A 24,480-nucleotide genomic window follows, 5' to 3' on the forward strand; every position below is an offset into this window, starting at 1 on the left:
ATGTATGTATGTATGTATATATATGTATATATTGTACTATTCTTAGTTAGCGTATTGTCTGTCTTGTCTTAATGTTGGTTTAAAATGGAGCACTGTAACAAAAAATAATTTCCCCCAGGGATCAATAAAGTATTCTGATTCTGATTCTGATTCTGAAATAAATAATGTTCAGCTTCAGTGTGTTTTGTTCTTAATTGCAGAACAAGTAGCAGTGTCCTTACTTTGATCCTTTTGTGGCTGACAGAAACTGACTACCATTCATTTTAACATCTGTGCTGGTCATGTTTGTACTGATGGTATGCACTGACATTGTTGTAGTGGCAGGACAATGAGGACTTGCTCTGTTTCCGCAGACGTGATGGGTCAATGGACGTCTACCATTGTTTCTCATTTCCTTTGGGGAAATGAGCTCAGAATGCTACTAATAAAAAGTAAAGGAAGCAGTGTGTCAGTTTCTGCGCATTTTAACAGTTATAAGTTACCAAGGTATAATCTATAGGTGAAAAATCTTTTTACATTTGGGTTTTAATATTAATTATTTTGAATCCTACTAAAGAGCCAAAAGAAGTGATACTCACATTCATATATAAGATGTAAACGATAAAAAAGACAAACAAGTACATTTCATACCATTTGTTTACTATTAGCTTTAAATTCACATACTCGTTTTGAAACAGAACCTAAACAAGTCACTTACGTATAGTTCCAAACCATAATGTGTGGGATACTAATACTGTATATGGAATATTTCTGTTTTTTATTCAGTGACACAAACTGTAGCCGAACAATATCCTTGCCACTACCCTCCATCTTGTTATACAGGCACGTTTGCTTTAGCCTTGCATTTTATGCCTTTCCAAATGAAAATGGCAGATAAACCGCATAAGATTCCCAGGACAAGTGCAGGGGCGCCTAGAGCCAGGGCCACTGTGGTGTTAGCTCCCACTGCAATGACCACCCCAGCAAACACCAAGACAACAGCAGAAGCTGCGGCCACGCGTATATTCTTTCTTTGAACCTTTTTCTTCCTGATTTTCTTTTCCTCCTGCTTCTGTCTCTCTGCATCCCATATTTTCCTTTCCTCCTCTTTCTTCTGTTCCTCCTCTTGCTTCCTCCGCTCCTCCTCCTCTCTCAGCTTCCTCTGGGCTTTCTCATACATTTCATTTGTGTAGTGCTTACCACCGTTATCCTGTACCATTTCCTTGATCATGTTGATCAGCTCTTTTACCTGTATGCGGTCATCCACGTCAGTGTTGTTGAAAGCATGATATCTGCGTCCAAATGTGATCGAGAGTCTCCGCAGCTCCTTGCACTCCTTCAGAGCATTGTCAGCTTTAGCTTGATCTTTACACGTAAACAGCATGATTGTGTACATGGAAGCATCGTCTCCAAAGTTATCTTGGATCCACTTAACAGCATTTCTTTCCTCTTCCGTGAACCTTACTCCAAGCCGGATTACCAGTAGGAAAGCATGAGGGCCAGGAACTGACATTTTGACACACTCCTCTATTCTGACTTTTAATTCTTCCTCTGAGATGCCTGTATCAAACAGACCCGGAGTGTCAATAACCTGCACCAAGGTCCCATCCACTTCCCCACTATGCATCTCACAGTGTTTGGTCACAGACACAGGGCTGGGATCCTCTTTGAAGGCAATTCTTCCAAGGATAGTGTTTCCTGTTGCACTCTTCCCTGATCCAGTCTTTCCCACTAAGACTATCCTCAAACCTCCAGACAAATCCAGACCTGTGGTAAAAACAACAGACACAGAATTACTGGCATTTACAAAAAAAAAAGTGAATCCTTTCTTTTCTGCCTTGTTAGTCTTAAGTTAGTGTGTTTTTTTGTTGTTGTTTTTTAATTTAATCTCTGGACTGTCTGGAGAAAAAAAAGCCTTTAGCATATTTTCCTTGAAATATACTATTCATTCATTTGTTGTTATTTAAAAAAAATAGTAAATAAAACAACATTTATATATTGTTGTTAGTTACTGTTCTTACTGTCTTGGAGCTCCTGTGATCTGTGACCAAATAATTTCCCCTGGGATTAGTAAAGTATTCTGATTCTGATACATAATTACTGAAATTAGAGTAGAACAGCTACTAGTAGAGTCGAGTGACCAGAGAGAAAATGAAGGAGCATACCATCAAAGTTTTTCAGACCACACCCATCAGACCGAGGTAGAGTTTTCTGCTTCTTTTCTCTGAGTTGTATTTCTGTCACAAGTTACACCATTGAGAGAAAAAAAAGGTAAGATTAGTCACTGACATCTTTAAGAAGGTCTGTATCTTTTTGACTTTGCCTCTTTTGCCCTTTTCAGTGTATCAATATCACATCCTAGAGTAATTAAATAATTAGTGCATTTTTAAACTAGTTCAGAGAGATGATCTTACCTTTAGCCATTACTTCAGATCTTGCTTTATATGTCCCAGGTGGCCAAGTCAGTTTTTTCAGACCTGAGTTCTGAACTTAGACAAGACAAACGTAGACTGTGTCTCGACACATTTCACATTAAGTTTGTGGGAAACTTCTGGAAGCCTAGGCACCGGGGGCTTCCCATTTCCTTGTATTGTCTTCAGTTTGAAATGTGAAAACTGTCTGTGTAGGCTGTCCGCAGCCCTCTAAATATGGTTAACAGGTTTGTGTTTGGACATTGCTGAGAAGTTTTCATAGCAAACCAACAAAAATATTAAGGTTTCTCATTTAATCGCATAAGAATATTTTATTATTTACATAAAATGTATATATTTTACAATAACTCTATAATGACTTTGCTCTCTTTTTAAAGGAGAGATATTCTTGACCCCCTCATGCTCAAGTTCATCTTATTCTTTTTTTAAAAAATGTAAAGAAATTTAAAATAAAAGAAAAGGATCTGTCTGAGCCTAGAGTTGTAGGTCAGTACAGATGAAAATGGTTTTACTTTGGTAGATGTTTGGTATTTGAAGTAATAATAATGACAGATTGCATTTATATAGCGCTTTTTGAGACCCTCAAAGCACTTTACAATTCCACTATTCATTCACACATTGGTGGAGGCAGCTACAGTTGTAGCCACAGCTACCTGGGGTAGACTGACAGAAGCGAGGCTGCCATATCGTGCCATCGGCCCCTCTGGCCATCACCAGTAGGCAGTAGGTGAAGTGTCTTGCCCAAGGACACAACGACCGACACTGTGCGAGCCAGGGCTCGAACCGGCAACCTTCCGATTATAAGATGAACTGCCAACTCTTGAGCCACGATCACCCATAAGCAAAGTCTCTTGTTTGTTTCCCATTTTAATTGACAAAAAAAGTGAAACTATAAACAAACAGTCAATAGGTAAATAAGAATGGAAGATAAGTGTATTCAAAAATTCATTTCATGCGGATGAATGGAATGCACAAACATTTTAAAAGTACATGTTATTGAAAGTTATTGTTCGCCACATTCTTAGCCATTATTTTCACTTTTTCCATCATAGAACTCACACCTATAGAAAAAGGTCCATTGTGCCATTTAATTGAATGTGTCCAAGTGCTCCAACTAATGTCACCAGAACATATGAGGGGCAACATGCTTCTACACCAAAAGGTCCCTGGCAAGTCTTCGCTCTAGTCTTTGCTTCCCCCCGCACATTTACTCTAGGTTTCCTTTCTTATTGATGTAGTAATACCATCCATTGAATATTACTATGTTCTCTGTTTAACCTAGAATTTCCCTGACTTGGAATCGATTCTAACTCGGGTCATTAAAGAGAGAATATCTTCTCTGAGTCACATATTAGTTTCTTTAAATTTTTTGTTCTCTTTCACATAACCATCAAAGGATTTACCCTCAAGCAAAACAGCATCTGTAAGCAGGACTATGGTTTATGTGGAAGCATCTGCAACAACAGTATCCTGAATCCGCTTCACAGTGTCCTGCTACTCTTGTCTGAACCTCAGTTCAGACTGATCACTAAAAGGAAAGTGTGATGTCCAAGAACTGATTGCTCAATACACTCCTCAGTGTTTACGGTCACTTCATCTTTGCCACTGAATGGTGTGCTACAGAATAATTCAGAAAGTCTGCAACTCTACTGTTGAACTGATACACTTAAAAAACCAACCAAATATAATCTAGAATTAAATAGATATCATCACTTACAAGGAGTGTAAGCTTATGAATCATCTTAATAAAAAGTAGCTCAGTGTGCCCTAACTAGTACAAATGAGTGGCGGAGACATTAGAGGTCTTTCTGAAAGTGCTATAATTAAGTTCAAGGATATAATTCCTCCACTGTTATCCTCTTTACTCCAACTCCCAACCACCACTGTTTGTTTCACACAGCAAAAATGTACAGTAAAGCTAAAGACATTTTGTAGCATTATGTTTCAGATTTAATGTAAGATAATATACAATAATATTATTTAATATCTATTCCTATTTCAAAATATACAAATAAAAGCTTATTTTTTCAAATCAAGCCAATTTCACTATGCCTGATGTGCAGAGAAAAATTACATATTTGTTTGGTGGTGTGCCGTGTGATTTTTCTAATGTGAAATATGTGCAGTGGCTCCAAATGGTTGGGAAACACTGTCTTAGAATATACACCACCTGGAGGAAAATGTGGTTTTGAATTTGCACTATATACATAAATTTGAACTGAACTAAATGAGGATGGTTCTACTGTGGTACATTGTTACAGTGCGATGAATTTAAAATATTAATATATCTACAAATCTGTTTCACAGTTGTTTCACATATTCTTGAATTGTGATTTGACAAAAAATACTCTATTAAAAAACAGTCACATTAGATTAGAAATGAATGCAACATAAAGTAAATATAAAGTGAATTGAAACGCAATTTAAAACCACCTAATTCCAAATGACAAAGATTTGATGCCCAGTGTGTTAGCCATTATATATTGGCCTTTTTGTTTTGTAAAGGTGTAAGGCCCAAGTAAGCATACTTATTATGCAATTAAAGCCAAGTCCTGAAGCTACTGCCATGAGAAAAGGTGAGGTATAAAACAGCCCTGCACCCAAAAGTGCTGCAGATGTATATAATATCATTTTACACCACTCGTTTAATTTGATCCTCTCCTCTTCTTCCCTTTTTCTTTGCTCTTCCTCCCTCCTCCTCGTTTCCCTTTCTTCTTCAAGCCTCTTCTGGGCTGTCTCATACATCTCATTGGTGTAGTGACTTCCTCCATTCAATTCCACCATTTTCCTCTATTTTATCTACATACACAAATATGAAGCAATTTCACAATACGTAAAATTATTCAACAAATGCTTCCCTCCGAACCTAAATTAATAGTGACTATTTACGCAAAATTTATTAAGGTGAGCTTCACGGATCGGATAAATGTTTGAAAAAAACAAGTAACGCCCCCTTCGCTCACTTACAGAACTTTAAATGCGCGTGCACCAATCGCCCAATGTACAAAGCTGGCAGTCTGAACTGTTGTTCAATTGATATTCTACAAATACTATTACTGCTATCAGTTGACAAAACATTAAACACCTTGTTCCTCCCCTAATGGAGATTGTGCACAGGGCACACAAGCTGATGAACTAAGTAGAGCTAAGTGATCCGGACTAAATGCTACGCCAAGGTTAACGGTGTTACCACTAAAGACGACGTACATCTATTTCTAAGAGCTGTGCAACACAGCCAGGAGCCTTACGAACATAACACCAGACACTTTTAACTCACTAATGGTGAAGAGACGTTATAAAACAAGTGTTTCGGCAGGTTGCCACATACCTCTGTTAATTTGCACCACGTTTGCAAAAGTTCCTAACGAGTTCTGTCCGCACTTCACAAAAAAGCCTCCAGCTTGTTTGGCGCTGTGAAGCTTTTAATATGAAGCAGCAGCAGCAGGAAGGTGATAGGTTTGTATCAGCGGTAGCTTCACCAGTTTTGAATCAACTGTTGAATTCCGTTGCAGTGCAGGAATCGTTCATCTATCAAAAATATTTAAATGTTTTATTTTGAAAGTACCCGTCCAAGTGCTTCCTCTGGTGTGCAGTAGCTGTTAGGTCAGCAGCTTCTTTCACGAAACACATTAATTTCACTGAAAAACACTACTTAAACCAAGAGGAATGACTGACTGAGGAGGCTAAGTATGAAAATGAAAACCAGCCATTATAATTTAAACATTTATTTTATTGTTGCAAAATTATACACTGAGAAACCTTTGAATAAACAAACCCCTGCCCCTAACAGAGAAAGCATGCACATTTTCATCTTATTTTAAAATTAACAAAGTAGTAGTTCAAGTAGTGATTGCTGAAAACTATTTCTAAACTCACTCCTGGATCTTTTTTTTTATTTCCAAGTTCCTCTGTCTATATGACAGAGGATGATAGAAGTTGAGTCATACTGAGGATCATATAAATGACTCAGTAGAGTAAAATAAATATGCTATATGAACAGACTACAAAGTATTTGTTTTTTTAAGTAGTCAGTGTTATGTAACAGAAAACCCTGTCAAGTGATTGGTCAGAAATCGCACCACAGTATTATATAATAAAAAGTACAACCATCACTGGATGCATGACTTATTTTTTTCTTTGCTGGAGGAGTGGTGTAGGTTTAGTGGTCCTATCTCTCACACTTAAGTAAACATTCCCATTGTGCAATTTAACTGAGAATATCCAAGTGCTCCCCCTATTGCCATGAGAGCATATGATGAAAAGTATGCTCCTGCACCCAATAATCCCACGGAAGCGATACCAAGCATTTTACACCACTCGTGTAATTTGATCCTCTCCTCTTCTTCCCTTTTTCTTTGCTCTTCCTCTCTCCTACTCTTTTCCCTTTTTTCTTCAAGCCTCTTCTGGGCTGCCTCATACATCTCATTGGTGTAGTGACTTCCTCCATTCAATTCCACCATTTGCTCTATTTTATCTAGAAGATTTTTGACCTGTTTTCTGCTTTCTTTCTGATTATTGATGAGTGAATGATACCTTCCTCCACAATGGTTTATCAGTCTTTGTAGATGTTTACTTTCTTTTACATAGTCTTTCACTGATTTATCCTGCAGCAGGTCACCATGTGTAAACAGAACTATGGTGTATATGGAAGCATCTGAACCAAAGTTTTCTTCAATCCACGTGACAGCATCCTGTTCCTCTTGTGTGAACCTTGACTTCAGGCTGATGACTAAAAGGAAAGCATGCGGTCCAGGAACTGACTGTTCAATGCACTCCTCAATTTTTGCTTTCACTTCATCTTGTGTTTTGCTTGTGTCAAACAGCCCTGGAGTGTCAATCACAACAATTTTTCTTCCACTTTTGTCTACCTCTTTTCTGAGACAGCCGTCAGTAACAGACTCAGGTGAAATGTCCTCTTTGAAAGCAGTTGAATCCCCCAGAATGGTGTTTCCAGATGCACTCTTTCCTGATCCTGTTTTACCAACCAGGATGATTCTCAGTTCTTCATGATTTGCAGAGCCTGTGGAAAATTAATGATAACATTTGAATTATTTGAAGGAGTGTGCATGACTAACATGACTTTTTAAAACCATGTTTTAGGGTAAAGTGAGAAAAGGTTCCGATACAGCTGAAGCAGGTGAATTTTCAGGTAGTTTCACTGACACTGTAGTCTCATACTTGCAGCTTTTATATGCTGGTGACCACTTAAATTAAAGTTGTTGTAGATGTTCACTGAAAAAAAAACCCGACTCCAAAAACAGATATGTTGGATGAACAAGGCAAAGTCCAACACTAGGTTAGTTGTTCATATGTGTTGATTAAAAATATATTTAAATAGACACGATGAAATATATTAGAAACAAATCTTCTTCAAATTAAGTCATTTATACTACAGCATAGGTGAACACTTGTTATGTTTATGTATTCATGACAAACCGGCTGTACAAGTTCTTATTCTGCTTACCTCTGTATTGACTTTGGCAGTCAGCAGTTTGTCCACATAATGTCAGTAACATCAGCAGGATGCATCCTTGGATCCAGGCTTTTGCTGCCAACATTTTAGTAAACTAGCAAAAAACTTTACATAGAAACGAAAAAAGGAAAAAGCATTAAAGGAAAGTCTTTCTAATCAGATCGCAAGTAAATATTGAACTACACTGAGAATATATGTTGAATAAATCATGCCCCAAATTGGGGGCATGTAGACTTTTTATAGAAACTCTATCAATAAAATTCGTCTTCTATCGAAAGATTTAAAGGTTCTATTTTGAACGTACCTGTGCAAGGACTTTCTCTTGTGTACAGTAAACTGCTGGGTCACTAGAATCTTTCAAAGCAGACAGGACACGCCCACTTTGCATTTCCAAGGAAAACAATACTTAAACCAATGCGGAATGGTCGGCTGAACAGCACCAGCCAGTGATGACAAGATGAACAGCATCATGTTCAAGTGAAAAATGTGTGACGGTAGGTCTGCTTTCTCCAGAAAATGAATGCATTGAAACAAAAATAGTTTTGCATATGAAATAAAAAAATTATACAGTCATTTAAAGAAAAAAATACGTTGACCTCTATAACTTGATTAATACAGATGTGAAGAGCAGGTTTGTGGGTAATTACATTTTTTTTTCACAAATACCCTTTTATAACCTAGTTTGTCTCACATAATTGATAGTGACTATAGAACACCAGCAAAATAGGCAAGCATTCAGTAGGTAAGTAAATATATAAATTATATTAGAACAAGAAGTCATCAGAAATAAAATGAAAATCAGCCTTTTTTATTTAAACAATGATTTTATTTTTTCCACAAGTATACAGAGAAACTGTTGAATCAAATAAACCCCTGCACCAACAGAGAAAACACCCGCATTTTTATTTTATTTGAATATTAACACACTAGTAATTCAAGTAGTGATTACTGAAAACTTTTTCTTAATTTATTCTTAGATCTTTTTTGAACGTTTAAACTTGTTTCAACCTTAAGAAACAACGTTTCATTTCATTTATTTATTTATTTCACACTTGGTCAACAGTTTCCACAGTTAGTTCTTTCAAACAAACCAACTACACTTTCTGTCAGTAAAGCACTGCAACCACGTGTGAAGAATACGAAAGAAAAGAAAACGTTCAACTTTTTTTTTTTGAAAACTAGGTCACATTAAAATCCAACATCAGTTCCTCGAATTCAGTGAAGTCATGCTACAAACATGGTTCTACAACTACAGGAAAAAAGTTTAAAATTACATACAAGTATGATTTCAAATTCAGAACCATTAGCCTGACTCCGGAAAACAGATTTGCTGGATGAACGAGGAAAAGTACAACACTAAGCTATTTTTAATGTCTTTTCATGTTCAAGTATTCATGACAAACCAGTTGCACAAGTTTCTGTGCCACTTACCTTTGTATTTATTTTGACAGTGAGCAGTGTGTCCACAGAGTGTGAGTAGGACAAGTAAAATGCATGCTTGGATAAATGTTTGTGCTGCTGTCATTTCAGCAAACTCTCAAAGACAAGAAAAGATATGAAAAGTATCAATAAAATACATTTTCAGGTAAAATATTGAACCTGTGCAAGTACTTTCTCGGGCATGCAATAAGTTGTTAGGTCAACAGATTCTTTTCTAAAAGGCAGAACACATCCACTGTTACTCTGAAAACAATAACCAATGAGGAATCACCAGCTGAGCAGCCTAAGTAATGAAGAAGCCAGCCAGTGATGAGAATAATAATAATGTTTAAGTGAACACTGTTTTAGTGTGTTTGTATGTGTGATTTATCCAGAAAACATCAGAAATTCATTAAAACAAAATCATTTTGCTTAGTAAATTTAATAAAACAATAATTTAAAGAAAAAATAGGTTGACCTTTTTTACCCTGACTCCTATGGATGTGACAAGCTGGTTGGTGAGTATCTACAAGTTGCTTTTAAACATAACAGCTGGTCTTATTTTCTTTCTGCAGGATTTACAAAAAGATAATAGGGAAATAACAACTTTTAGACACAATAATTCACATATATTCTTATATATAATATAATGTACAAGAAAATCTGAGAAAGCAAAACTCTCTTTCCCAGAATGCCCTGGGCTCTTCTTTTTTTTCCAAGGCGGCAAACTGGGAAAGTGGAATGTAGGAGGACAGAACTCAGCCCATGCAGATCAGATGCACCTGTGTCTCCCTCATCAAACAAAGAAAGAGGTTGGCTGTGGGTGAGTGCTTGTACTGTGCCCCTGGGCCATTTTATTAACACTTGCCCCATGTGGCCAAAAGAGACTGCTCGTCAGTAACGGTGGAGATACTGACAGGAAATGAAAAAGATCCTCTCTAAACTGATCCCCTCTACACTTGATTCCCTTCACCCTCCAACTACTTATTGATTATAGTTCTGAGTAAAACTTCTTTTATTAAACCCCGGCACAATCGCGGATATCACACACAAAGCTCAAACCAGTCTCACTCGCACTCTCACGAAACACACTGAAAAAATATGATTTGTGTTTAAGCCCCAATTACTCCAGTTATACTCCGTCACCCCGGCTACAAACTCACACCCTATACCTCGATTGGTAAAAGAATTGTGTGCCAGGGTGAAGTTGGTTTTGTCATGAAAACTGTTTACGATCCGCGGCCCCCAACTTACCTTCCTGTACCTTCACTGTACAAGCACCACCCACCTAATGTCTCATCCACGCCCCCTGTGTACCAGGATTTAGCAGAAGTTTTTCATAAGGATCTTGTCTTGTCTTTCCTTCCACACCGACCCTATGACTGTGCTATTGACCTGTTACCCAGCGCACCACTTCCCACATGTAAGCTGTAGAGTTTGTCAAAGCCCAAACGTGAGATGATGAAAAAATACATAACAGACTCTCTGGCTGAAGGTTTCTTTTAGCCATCTTCCTCTCATCTCTGTGCTGTTTTTTTCTTTGTGGAAAAGAAAGATAAGTCCCTTCAGCACTGCATAGATTTTTGAGGATTAAACATGATTACATGAAATAAGTACCCTTTGCCACATCTTTCCTATGCTTGAGAGTCGTTACAGGGCGCAACCATTTTCAGCAAATTGGATCTCTGCAATGCCTACCACCTGGTAAGGATTAGAGAGGGGGACGAGTGAAAGATAGCCTTCAACCCTCACCTTGGACACTTTGAGTATCTGGTAATGCCCTTTGGACTAACTAATGCACCCGCTGTTTTTCAGGTCCTGGTAACAAAGTCCTGCGAGATTTCAGAAATCATTTTGTGGTTGTGTATCTGGATGACATCCTGATCCTCCCCCAGTTCCTTAGTCATCATGAAGATCATGTAAGGTTGGTTTTGCAAAGATTACTAGAGAACAAGCTGCTCGTGAAGGTTGATGGATGTGAGTTTCATGCAGAGAAGGTCTCCTTTCTTGGCGAAAAGGGACATTTCCATTCCAACTAGTCTTAAGTACAAGCAGTAATGAACTGGCCTATTCCAGAAAACTGCAAACACTTGTAATGGTTCCTTGGCTTTGTTATCTTTTAACACAGATTTATCTGTGACTTCAGTAGAATTTCTTGCTCCTAACCCAACTTATCTCACCTGGTTTCAGTTCCAGTGCACCACCATGGCACAAGATGCCTATGATAATCTCAAACACCGCTTCTCTCAGCTCCCATTTTGTCTTTACCGGAACTCTCCAAACAATTCTTCATGGAGATGGATGCAACGAAGGTTAAATGCACCCTTGGACTTTCTTTTCTCATCGTCTCTCATCCACAGAACAGAACAATGATGTTGGGTATCGACCAAGTCCATGCACAAAAATCTTATGAGCTTAAACTATCTAAAAATTGCATGGATTACAGTGAGACACTTCAGGTTTAAGCAGATGTCACATTAAACTCACTACATGTCACATGTTTTTTTTACACCAACTACATCTCTTCTTCTTCTGATCATCATCAGCCTTTGTGATCTCATCTTCAATTTTCTTCTGATCTCTTGTAGTCTATTGTCATGCAGCACTTTTCTTTGCAGTCTTCTTTCATTACTTTCTCTCTGGACCATTGGAAATGTATTTTGGCCTCTTGTTATAAAACATAACAAAAGGTAGCTCATCTGTGTGTTCTTGGCTGGTTAAAAAGCTAGGTATTTCTCCTGATTTTGATTCCATTAAAAATTGACCTTTAAATATTTATATTTATAACAAGGTGCAATAATAATTAATGTGCAATAATAACAGTGTGCAATACACATACACTTATTCTTCTTTTTTATACTAAGTTAATATACTGTTGTGTTGTTTGTTACGTTGTGATGTGTCATATCGTGTCGTGTTGTGTTATATGTAGTGCCGACGTAGGACAGTTTTTCCAATTTCATTGTACTACTGTACTATGTATGACTGTGCAATGACAATAAAGAGTTATCTTATCTTATCTTATCTTATCTTATCTTATCTTAAAAAAGAATGCAACTATGTGCACAGGCCTCCCTCTAGTGAGCATTAGAAAGCATTGCAACATATATAGTACCAGGGGTCTAGGTGTCATTTGAAAACTGAATTGGAGACAAAGCATGGGGGTGGAGATCCCCCATCCAGATTTTTTTTTATTGTTCTACATTATTACATCTGTGTGTGTGTGTGTGTGTGTGTGTGTGTGTGTGTGTGTGTGTGTGTGTGTGTGTGTGTGTGTGTGTGTGTGTCCTGAAAGACCAAGAGAGTGAGGGAGAGAGATTTTGTTGGCAACAGCTGCTGAATAACTTTCAGAGCACAAAAATCTGAGAAGCTAAACCAGAAGAACTGAACAGAGAAGAGAGGCAATGAGTGTCTGTGTGAATGTTTTCGCTTGTTTCAGTGTTAACATTATGTTTCTCTTCCATGTAATTGCGTGACAAGCTGCCAACTGTCTCCATCCTTATCTCTATGACATGATCTTGCTTTAGCTGCTGTGAATTAACAGCTGATTAGACTGTTGATAAACACAGTCCCCCATGCATAAGGTGTAGACAGCCTTACATTTCCACCTCATGTCTGATAATAGTGGTTCTTAAGGTCCGAACCTATATAGTTCGTTGTAAATGTAAAATACAATAAAGGACTATTCTATTCTATTCTATTCTATTCTATTCTATTCTATTCTAAGGAGAGCAGAAATCATACTATAAGAGAAAGTACCTTTAACAACTAAATTACACAAATATATATGTGAGCTACAAAAGCATAGATGGGCTTTGCAGCCTGCATATTTTTTATTCCTATTCAGGGTTTAGGTGTTGAAGTGCTCAGCTCAGTGTTACCACTAAAGACGACGTACAACTATTTCTAAGAGCTGTGCAACACAGCCAGGAGCCTTACAAACATAACACCAGGCACTTTTAACTCAATGGTGTAGAGACGTTATAAAACAAGTGTTTCGGCAGTTTGCCACATACCTCCGTTAATTTCCACCACGTTTGCAAAAGTTCCTAACGAGTTCTGTCCGCACTTCACAAAAAAGCCTCCAGCTTGTTTGGCGCTGTGAAGCTTTTAATATGAAGCAGCAGCAGCAGGAAGGTGATAGGTTTGTATCAGCGGTAGCTTCATCAGTTTTGAATCAACTGTTGAATTCCGTTGCAGTGCAGGAATCGTCTATCAAAATATTTAAATGTTTTATTTGGAAAGTACCCGTCCAAGTGCTTCCTCAGGTGTGCAGTAGCTGTTAGGTCAGCAGCTTCTTTCACGACACACATTAATTTCACTGACAAACACTACTTAAACCAAGAGGAATGACTGACTGAGGAGGCTAAGTATGAAAATGAAAACCAGCCATTATAATTTAAACATTTATTTTATTGTTGCAAAATTATACACTGAGAAACCTTTGAATAAACAAACCCCTGCCCCTAACAGAGAAAGCATGCACATTTTCATCTTATTTTAAAATTAACAAAGTAGTAGTTCAAGTAGTGATTGCTGAAAACTATTTCTAAACTCACTCCTGGATCTTTTTTTTAATTTTCAATTTCCTCTGTCTATATGACAGAAGATGATAGAAGTTGAGTCATACTAAGGATCATATAAATGACTCAGTAGAGTAAAATAAATATGCTATATGAACAGACTACAAAGTATTTGTTTTTTTAAGTAGTCAGTGTTATGTAACAGAAAACCCTGTCAAGTGATTGGTCAGAAATCGCACCACAGTATTATATAATAAAAAGTACAACCATCACTGGATGCATGACTTATTTTTTTCTTTGTTTTTTCTTTGCTGGAGGATTGGTGTAGGTTTAGTGGTCCTACCTCATATACTTAAGTAAACATTTCCATTGTGCAATTTAACTGAGAATATCCAAGTGCTCCCCCTATTCCCATGAGAACAGATGATGAAAAGTATGCTCCTGCACCAAATAATCCCATGGAAGCGATACCAAGCATTTTACACCACTCTTTTAATTTGATCCTCTCCTTTTCTTCCCTTTTTCTTTGCTTTTTCTCTTCCCTTTTTCTTTGCTTTTCCTCTTCCTCTTCCTTTTTTCTTTGCTCTTCCTCTCTCCTCCTCTTTTCCCTTTCTTCAAGCCTCTTCTGGGCTGTCTCATACATATCATTGGTGTAGTGACTTCCTCCATTCAATTCCACCATTTCCTCTATTTTATCTAGAAGATTTTTGACCTGTTTTCTGCTTTCTTTCTGATTATTGATGAGTGAATGGTACCTTCCTCCACACTTGTTTATCAGTGTTCTAAGATGTATGCTTTCTTTATAATAGTCTTTCACTGATTTATCCTGCAGCAGGTCACCATGTGTAAACAGAACTATGATGTATAGGGAAGCTTCGGAACCAAAGTTTTCTTCAATCCACTTCACAGCATCCTGTTCCTCTTGTGTGAACCTTGACTTCAGGCTGATGACTAAAAGGAAAGCATGCGGTCCAGGAACTGACTGTTCAATGCACTCCTCAATATTTGCTTTCACTTCATCTTGTGTTTTGCTTGTGTCAAACAGCCCTGGAGTGTCAATCACAACAATTTTTCTTCCACCTTTTTCTACCTCTTTTCTGAGACAGCCGTCAGTAACAGACTCAGGTGACATGCCCTCTTTGAAAGCAGTTGAATCCCCCAGAATGGTGTTTCCAGATGCACTCTTTCCTGATCCTGTTTTACCAACCAGGATGATTCTCAGTTCTTCATGATTTGTAGAGTCTGTGGAAAATAATGGTAACATCTGAAATATTTGAAGGAGTGTGCATGACTGACGTGACTTTTTAAAAACTTGTCTTAAGGTAAAGTGAGAAAAGTCTCTGATACAGTTGAAGCTTTCCAGGTAGTTTCACTGAGACTAGTGATTCTGTAGTCGCATACTTGCAGCTTTTATATGCTGGTGACCACTTAAATAAAGGTATTGTAGATGTTCACTGAAAAAAAACCCGACTCCAAAAACAGATATGTTGTCTGAACAAGGCAAAGTCCGGCACTAGGTTAGTTATTCATATGCGTTGATTAAAAATATATTTAAATGAACACAATGAAATATATTATAAAGAAATCTTCTTTAAATTAAGTCATTTATACTACAACACAGGTGAACACTTGTTATGTTTATGTAGCCTATTCATGACAAACCGGCTGTACAAGTTCTTATTCAGCTTACCTTTGTATTGATTTTGGCAGTGAGCAGTTTGTCCACATAATGTCAGTAACACCAGCAGGATGCATCCTTGGATCCAGGCTTTTGCTGCCAACATTTTAGTAAACTCTCAAAAACTTTACATAGAAAAGAAAAAAAAAGGGAAATCATTCAAGGAAAATGTTTCTAATCAGATCACAAGTAAATGTTGAACTACACTGAAAATATATGTTGAATAAATCATGCCCCAAATTGGTTGTTTATACAATTAAGCACTGTAGACTTTTTACAGAAACTATCAATAAAATCCGTCTTCTATTGAAATATTTAAAGGTTCTATTTTGAACGTACCTGTGCAAGGACTTTCTCTTGTGTACAGTAAACTGCTGGATCACTACAATCTTTCAAAGCAGACAGGACACGCCCACTTTGCATTTCCAAGGAAAACAATACTTAAACCAATGCGGAATGGTCGGCTGAACAGCACCAGCCAGTGGTGACAAGAGGAACAGCATCATGTTCAAGTGAAAAATGTGTTACGGTAGGTCTGCTTTCTCCAGAAAATGAAAGCATTGAAACAAAAATAGTTTTGCATATGAAATAAAAAAAAGGTTTGTGGGTAATTATATTTTTTTTTTCACAAATACCCTTTTATAACCTAGTTTGTCTCACATAATTGATAGTGACTATAGAACACCAACAAAATAGGCAAGCATTCAGTAGGTAAGTAAATATATAAATTATATTAGAACAAGAAGTCATTAGAAGTAAAATGAAAATCAGCCTTTTTTATTTAAACAATGATTTTATTTTTTGCACAATTATACACAGAGAAACTGTTGAATCAAATAAACCCCTGCACCAACAGAGAAAACACCCGCATTTTTATTTTATTTGAATATTAACACACTAGTAATTCAAGTAGTGATTACTGAAAACTTTTTCTTAATTTATTCTTAGATCTTTTTTGAACATTTAAACTTGTTTCAACCTTAAGAAACAACGTTCAACTTTTTTTTTTTGAAAACTAGGTCACATTAAAATCCAACACCAGTTCCTTGAATTCAGTGAAGTCATGCTACAAACATGGTTCTATAACTACAGGAAAAAAGTTTAAAATTACATACAAGTATGATTTCAAATTCAGAACCATTAGCCTGACTCCGGAAAACAGATTTGCTGGATGAACGAGGAAAAGTACAACACTAAGCTATTTTTAATGTCTTTTCATGATCAAGTATTCATGACAAACCAGTTGCACAAGTTTCTGTGCCACTTACCTTTGTATTTATTTTGACAGTGAGCAGTGTGTCCACAGAGTGTGAGTAGGACAAGTAAAATGCATGCTTGGATAAATGTTTGTGCTGCTGTCATTTCAGCCAACTCTCAAAGACAAGACAAGATACGAAAAGTATCAATAAAATACATTTTCTGGTAAAATATTTAACCTGTGCAAGTACTTTCTCGGCCATGCAATAAGTTGTTAGGTCAACAGATTCTTTTATAAAAGGAAGAACACATCCACTGGTACACTGAAAACAATAACCAATGAGGAATCACCAGCTGAGCAGCCTAAGTAATGAAGAAGCCAGCCAGTGATGAGAATAATAATAATGTTTAAGTGAACACTGTTTTAGTGTGTTTGTATGTGTGATTTATCCAGAAAACATCAGAAATTCATTAAAACAAAATCATTTTGCTTATTAAATTTAATAAAACAATAATTTAAAGAAAAAATAGGTTGACCTTTTTTACCCTGACTCCTATGGATGTGACAAGCTGGTTGGTGAGTATCTACAAGTTGCTTTTAAACATAACAGCTGGTCTTATTTTCTTTCTGCAGGATTTACAAAAAGATAATAGGGAAATAACAACTTTTAGACACAATAATTCATATATATTCTTATATATAATATAATGTACAAGAAAATCTAAGAAAGCAAAACACTCTTTGCCAGAAATCCCTGGGCTCTTCTTCTTTTCCAAGGTGGCCAACCGGGAAAGTGGAATGTGGGAGGACAGAACTTTGCCCATGCAGATCAGATGCACCTGTGTCTCCCTCATCAAACAAAGAAAGAGGTTGGCTGTGGGTGAGTGCTTGTACTGTGCCCCTGGGCCATTTTATTAACGCTTGCCCCATGTGGCCAAAAGAGACTGCTCGTCAGTAACGGTGGGGATACTTACAGGAAATGAAAAAGATCCTCTCTAAACTGATCCCCTCTACACTTGATTCCCTTCACCCTCCAACTACTTATTGATTATAGTTCTGAGTAAAACTTCTTTTATTAAACCCCGACACAATCGCGGATATCACACACAAAGCTCAAACCAGTCTCACTCGCACTCTCACGAAACACACTGAAAAAATATGATTTGTGTTTAAGCCCCAATTACTCCAGTTATACTCCGTCACCCCGGCTACAAACTCACACCCTATACCTCGATTGGTAAAAGAATTGTGTGCCAGGGTGAAGTTGGTTTTGTCATGAAAACTGTTTACGATCCGCGGCCCCCAACTTACCTTCCTGTACCTTCACTGTACGCACCACCCACCTAATGTCTCATCCGAGCCCCCTGTGTACCAGGATTTAGCAGAAGTTTTTCATAAGGATCTTGTCTTGTTTTTCCTTCCACACCGACCCTATGACTGTGCTATTGACCTGTTACCCAGCGCACCACTTCCCACATGTAAGCTGTAGAGTTTGTCAAAGCCCAAACGTGAGATGATGAAAAAATACATAACAGACTCTCTGGCCGAAGGTTTCTTTTAGCCATCTTCCTCTCATCTCTGTGCTGTTTTTTTCTTTGTGGAAAAGAAAGTTAAGTCCCTTCAGCACTGCATAGATTTTTAAGGATTAAACATGTTTACTCTGAAAAATAAGTACCCTTTGCCACGTCTTTCCTATGCTTGAAAGTCGTTACAGGGCGCAACCATTTTCAGCAAATTGGATCTCTGCAATGCCTACCACCTGGTAAGGATTAGAGAGGGGGACGAGTGAAAGATAGCCTTCAACCCTCACCTTGGACACTTTGAGTATCTGGTAATGCCCTTTGGACTAACTAATGCACCCGCTGTTTTTCAGCTCCTGGTAACAAATTCCTGCGAGATTTCAGAAATCATTTTGTGGTCGTGTATCTGGATGACATCCTGATCCTCCCCCAGTTCCTTAGTCATCATGAAGATCATGTAAGGTTGGTTTTGCAAAGATTACTAGAGAACAAGCTGCTCGTGAAGGTTGATGAATGTGAGTTTCATGCAGAGAAGGTCTCCTTTCTTGGCGAAAAGGGACATTTCCGTTCCAACTAGTCTTAAGTACAAGCAGTAATGAACTGACCTATTCCAGAAAACCGCAAACACTTGTAATGGTTCCTTGGCTTTATTATCTTTTAACACAGATTTATCTGTGACTTCAGTAGAATTGCTTGCTCCTAACCCAACTTATCTCACCCTGGTTTCAGTTCCAGTGCACCACCATGGCACAAGATGCCTATGATAATCTCAAACACTGCTTCTCTCAGCTCCCATTTTGTCTTTACCGGAACTCTCCAAACAATTCTTCATGGAGATGGATGCAACAATCTGAAGGTTAAATGCACCCTTGGACTTTCTTTTCTCATCGTCTCTCATCCACAGAACAGAACAATGATGTTGGGTATCGACCAAGTCCATGCACAAAAATCTTATGAGCTTAAACTATCTAAAAATTGCATGGATTACAGTGAGACACTTCAGGTTTAAGCAGATGTCACTTTAAACTCACTACATGTCACGTGTTTTTTACACCAACTACATCTCTTCTTCTTCTGATCATCATCAGCCTTTGTGATCTCATCTTCAATTTTCTTCTGATCTCTTGTAGTCTATTGTCATGCAGCACTTTTCTTTGCAGTCTTCTTTCATTACTTTCTCTCTGGACCATTGAAAATGTATTTTGGCCCCTTGTTATAAAACATAACAAAAGGTAGCTCATCTGTGTGTTCTTGGCTGGTTAAAAAGCTAGGTATTTCTCCTGATTTTGATTCCATTAAAAATTGACCTTTAAAAAAAGAATGCAACTATGTGCACAGGCCTCCCTCTAGTGAGCATTAGAAAGCATTGCAACATATATAGTACCAGGGGTCTAGGTGTCATTTGAAAACTGAATTGGAGACAAAGCATGGGGGTGGAGATCCCCCATCCAGATTTTTTTTTATTGTTCTACATTATTACATCTGTGTGTGTGTGTGTGTGTGTGTGTGTGTGTGTGTGTGTGTGTGTGTGTGTGTGTGTGTGTGTGTGTGTGTGTGTGTGTCCTGAAAGACCAAGAGAGAGATTTTGTTGGCAACAGCTGCTGAATAACTTTCAGAGCACAATAATCTGAGAAGCTAAACCAGAAGAACTGAACAGAGAAGAGAGGCAATGAGTGTCTGTGTGAATGTTTTCGCTTGTTTCAGTGTTAACATTATGTTTCTCTTCCATGTAATTGCGTGACAAGCTGCCAGGCTGTTTCCATCCTTATCTCCATGACATGATGTTGCTTTAGCTGCTGTGAATTAACAGCTGATTAGACTGTTGACAAACACAGTCCCCCATGCATAAGGTGTAGACAGCCTTACATTTCCACCTCATGTCTGATAATAGTGGTTCTTAAGGTCCGAACCTATATAGCTCGTTGTAAATGTAAAATACAATAAAGGACTATTCTATTCTATTCTATTCTATTCTATTCTATTCTAAGGAGAGCAGAAATCATACATTACACCAATATATATGTAAGCTACAAAAGCATAGATGGGCTTTGCAGCCTGCATATTTTCTATTCCTATTCAGGGTTTAGGTGTTGAAGCGCTCAGCAAAACATCTTAAAACATCAGTGAAAGAAAAAGATGATTAAAAATACATTTATATGTTGTGCTGCGAAGCTGAACAAAAAGGAGTATCAGCCCATTTTCCCCATGAGCTACTAACTCAAAGCTTCTCACTTCCAGTTTTAAATTAACCTTAAATTGGCTCTATGCTAATAAAACAACACCTCTCCTTTACTGAGTTACATTCAGTTCTGTTTTTTCAATTTCAGTTCAATTCAATTTTATTTATACAGCACCAAATCAACACAACGGTCACATCAAGGCAGTTTATATTGCAAGGTAGACCCTAAAATAATTCACACAATAATAATACATTTCCTGTAAAGCTTTTTGGGGGGAATGTAAAAATGTGAGAATAACAAAATGGATCCACATTGTAGAAATGGGGACTTGTGATTGTGAGCTGCCCTGAGTAGAATAAGAAATGTGGAGGACAAGGCTGAGTAGAAAAACAGCATCACGTTTCAGCAGTCCATGCACTTAAGCAAGCAGTTAACTTATGTGTGTGTGTGCCCATTTGTATGTCTATGTGTGTGTCAGAGAACAGAGAGAACAACAGGAACATATGTCAATGCTCCTCACGTGTAGGGACAGGAGCATCTGTTCAGATAAGTGTTTGTGTGTGTGCATGTCTTTATGTGTGTAATGATGGCTATACAACAACAAAAAAGTATCACTCCACGTGCAGTAAAGTCACTGGGACCCAAGCAGGAGTGGAAATTGCCAGAGTTTCTTGCAATATGAAGTTCACAGCACGTGACTGCTTCACTGCAAAAACACAACCTGACATTAGAAGCAATCAATCAATGTTAATGAAAGATTATTTTAAAGATTTCTATATAATGTATTTCTTTTCACAAAATGTTTATTTCACTGATTCACTGGTGTTACATGCTCTCAAAGATATTCTTGCAAAAGTAAAAGATAAGATTTTTATTATCAGTATATCAGTCTATCTTTGAAATGCCCATGTGGTTTAGCATATGCAGAGAAACTGAGATTTAAAATTTCTGAACATAAAAGTAATTTCATTTGAGTTGATCATGATGTTGGTTGTCTTTCAAGGCATATACATTTTACCAACTCCTAACAACAGACAAGAGTGTTTCCCCTATTATATATATATGATGTAATTTTATGTAAACATTAGGCTTACGGTATTTTCTGTCATATACCTTGTGCAGAAATACTAGTGATATTTTGAATTGTGTGTTGAATAGTGTAATGTTGAGTTTGTGATCAATGTATTTTTTCACTGATGATTCACTTTTTTGTTAGCTTCTTGATGTTGATGTTGTCATCTCCTGTAGTGTAGTATATTGTGTGTGTGTGTGTGTGTGTGTGTGTGTGTGTGTGTGTGTGTGTGTGTGTGTGTGTGTGTGTGTGTGTGTGTGGATAGATAACCATGGCCTACTCCAGGTGAATTAACACGTGGAGCTATTGGATTATCTTGTCCTGCAGTCATAATACATAATCTACATTGACTACTTATCAGTTTAGCAGTAAAGGAGTGTAGGGGCAATGATGGCTACTTAGATCAGAAGTCAGAGAAACGTCATTGAAAAATATAATGAGAATTTCAGGTAGTAAATGGTTACCTCTGTACAAAATAAATAAAATGAAAGGTGGACTGCAGGTTTAGACTACAACCTGCATCCACCCAGTCACACAGCACTTTATCCTACGCTTTTTACCTGTCATCCCAAGGACACTTTGACACGTGGGTTGGAAAAGCAGGGGCTCCAACCGTTCAGTGCAATACAACCAGCTTTATCTCCTGAGCCACAGCCTCACAACTGCAAAATAAAAGAACAAACAAAAATAAATAAAAACAGGAGTCAGGTTTTAAGCAAACAGTCATTTGTAAATATACATATATATTTTTTTAAATATAGGTGATGAAAATGATACACTATTCTCTGGTGGTAGTACCTTTCAACAAGCAGTTAAAGAATTTAACTTGCAGCTTCGTAAGCTGTGAAAATGACGACATGCATGTCTCATAAACCTACATTTTACTCACAGTAAAACATATTAAATGATTAAACTGAGACATTTTATTATTGCCTGGAAATATTAGCTCATTTTGGACATTTTAGACAAAAAATTGGGAGGGTCAAGAAAAGGTTGGAGACTGAAGAGGCAGTTTTACAGAAGTAAAGATGAGTAGTGGTTCATCAATTTGTGTTTATAAATTGTGAAACAATTTCCTTAATGTAACATTGTGAAGTCTTTTAATATCTTTCTTTCAGTATTTAATCATCTACAATACATGATGTCATCAAATTCTCAGAAATAGATTCTCAGAATCTGGAGAAATCTCTGTGCGCTGAGGACAAGACCATAAATCACTGTTGGATACCTGTGATCTTCACTCCCTCGGTTAAAACTGTAGTAAAAACAGGCATGATTCTGTCATGGTAATCGCTGTATGGTCACAGCATCATCTGTGAAGACAGTTTGACGTGCCATCCACAAATACAGGGTAAAGCTTTAATTGTGAAAAGGAGAAGCAACATGTGAATCTGATTCAGAATGCCGCAGTCTCTCACGGCCAAAGCTAATTTTAAATGGACTGAGGCAAAGTGGAAGATGAGGCAAACTGGTCATATGCATCAAAATTTGAAATCCATCTCTAAATTTATGGGGGGGGGGGCATTAATGTCTATAAGATTGGTCATTCATACATCTAGAATGAAAGGTGCTGAAAGGTATTTGCAGGTTTTAGAGCAACATATGCTCACATCTAGATGACATCTTTTTTAGGAAAAGCCATTTATATTTTAGCAAGACCGCTAAACCATACTGCCTCTGTTACAACAGTATGGGTTTGTATTAGAAGAGTCCGGGTTCTGAACTGGCCTACCTGCAGACCATAACATTCACCAGCTGGAAACATTTGATCTGTTTTCTATGCACTGTTGTGAATAAAATGTGGATGGGGGGAACGCAATATGCTTGAATACATTGCAATAAAAAATTTTGTCACTTGATTATGCATTTCATTAACCCACTGAATCAACATTTTAGCCCATAATATCCTGATTCTCTTTATCTGTTCTGTATGTGTTTCTCCCAGATGTGTCTAACCGTCTGTCTCTCTTTGGTTCAGACATTGTTCTGAGGCTTTCAGGCATCATGACTCACACACTCACACACTCACAACACGAATTTTAGAATGGAGCCCAATTTTCTTTTTCTTTTTTTTTTTCTTTTTTTTTTTTGAGAAAACCGCATACAGAACATTAGTGTGATTATCAAGATTAAAAGAAGTTTGAGAGTTCACATTTCAATCACTATTTTTACATGATGTTGTTGGAAGGGTGTTATTAATGCTTTTATCAATGGACATGAAAAGCAGTATTTTATTTTTCTTGTTACAAATGAGCACACAGGAAAATAAACCCCTGCAAGGTTAGGATCACCTGAATGTAAAACCTGAGTCATCTGTTAGTTGCAGCTCAATAAACTCAAAAGCAGTGCCCATGGAAACACATATTTCCGGCATGAGAAGTGAAAAGCCTTCTCCGAGTGCACACATAAAGCACCCAGAGATAAATCTTTGCAAGGTTGCTTTCTTATTGGCATCAAGCTAGCAAAATGTGTCATGTATTGCTTCTTTAAAACAACACTTGGAATCTGTGACTCAAAGCCTGTTGTTTGAAGGGAGACTTCTTCAGCTTCAAAATATAAAAAATGAAGAACAACCATGCAAGTGAAAGCTAAATAGTTGAGTTCATAGAAGCCCTTGAGTGGTAGGCTTATATTAGGAATAATTTATAGGGTATGATGTAGGATGAGGAAAGTGTATGCCAACTGGAAACCTTTAAGCTGGTTGTTTGGGATGTGTGGGATTCAGATTGTGGACTGCTGGCAATCACAAATCCAGTATTACACACACAGAGACTCACAGGAAGCGAAAACAAGCGTGGGTGAGGAAAAAGAGTTGCCATCTAATAGATTTCTGAATATAGGTTATGCAATAGTCATACAATAATCAAATAGTCAAGGTACTGACTCAACCTCCTCCTACTTTGTCCATACTCAGAAAGAAAAAAAGAACACACTATAATATTAAAAATATTTTATTTCAAAAACATTTCAAGTACATGTAAACGCACAATAAGGCATTATTATTAT

At 37.4% G+C, this 24,480-nt stretch overlaps 3 protein-coding genes across 3 annotated transcripts; all 3 read right to left on the reverse strand.

Moving 5' to 3' along the window:
• Nucleotides 1–727: 727 nt before the first annotated feature.
• LOC146630960 (GTPase IMAP family member 9-like) lies at nt 728–2,685 on the reverse strand. The gene is made up of 3 exons (XM_085356219.1): nt 2,394–2,685; nt 2,145–2,216; nt 728–1,746 (listed from the first exon to the last, which is right to left on the reverse strand). The coding sequence occupies exons 1-3, from the start codon at nt 2,401–2,403 to the stop codon at nt 815–817; spliced, it is 1,014 nt and encodes a 337-aa protein (XP_085212345.1). The 5' UTR covers nt 2,404–2,685; the 3' UTR covers nt 728–814.
• A 3,509-nt stretch (nt 2,686–6,194) lies between these two features.
• On the reverse strand, nt 6,195–8,226 carry LOC146630961 (GTPase IMAP family member 9-like). The gene is made up of 3 exons (XM_085356220.1): nt 8,189–8,226; nt 7,876–7,989; nt 6,195–7,431 (listed from the first exon to the last, which is right to left on the reverse strand). Exons 2-3 carry the CDS (start codon nt 7,967–7,969, stop codon nt 6,593–6,595), a joined length of 933 nt encoding a protein of 310 aa, XP_085212346.1. The 5' UTR covers nt 7,970–7,989; nt 8,189–8,226; the 3' UTR covers nt 6,195–6,592.
• Nucleotides 8,227–13,979: 5,753 nt separating this feature from the next.
• Nucleotides 13,980–15,891, reverse strand: LOC146630962 (GTPase IMAP family member 7-like). Its single transcript, XM_085356222.1, has 3 exons — nt 15,844–15,891; nt 15,517–15,629; nt 13,980–15,068 (listed from the first exon to the last, which is right to left on the reverse strand). The coding sequence occupies exons 2-3, from the start codon at nt 15,608–15,610 to the stop codon at nt 14,179–14,181; spliced, it is 984 nt and encodes a 327-aa protein (XP_085212348.1). The 5' UTR covers nt 15,611–15,629; nt 15,844–15,891; the 3' UTR covers nt 13,980–14,178.
• Nucleotides 15,892–24,480: the final 8,589 nt, after the last annotated feature.

This window comes from Diplotaxodon limnothrissa, linkage group LG6 (assembly GCF_057381915.1).
Source record: "Diplotaxodon limnothrissa isolate DT_005_m linkage group LG6, D_limnothrissa_male_GT1.1, whole genome shotgun sequence".
NCBI lineage: Eukaryota > Metazoa > Chordata > Actinopteri > Cichliformes > Cichlidae > Diplotaxodon > Diplotaxodon limnothrissa.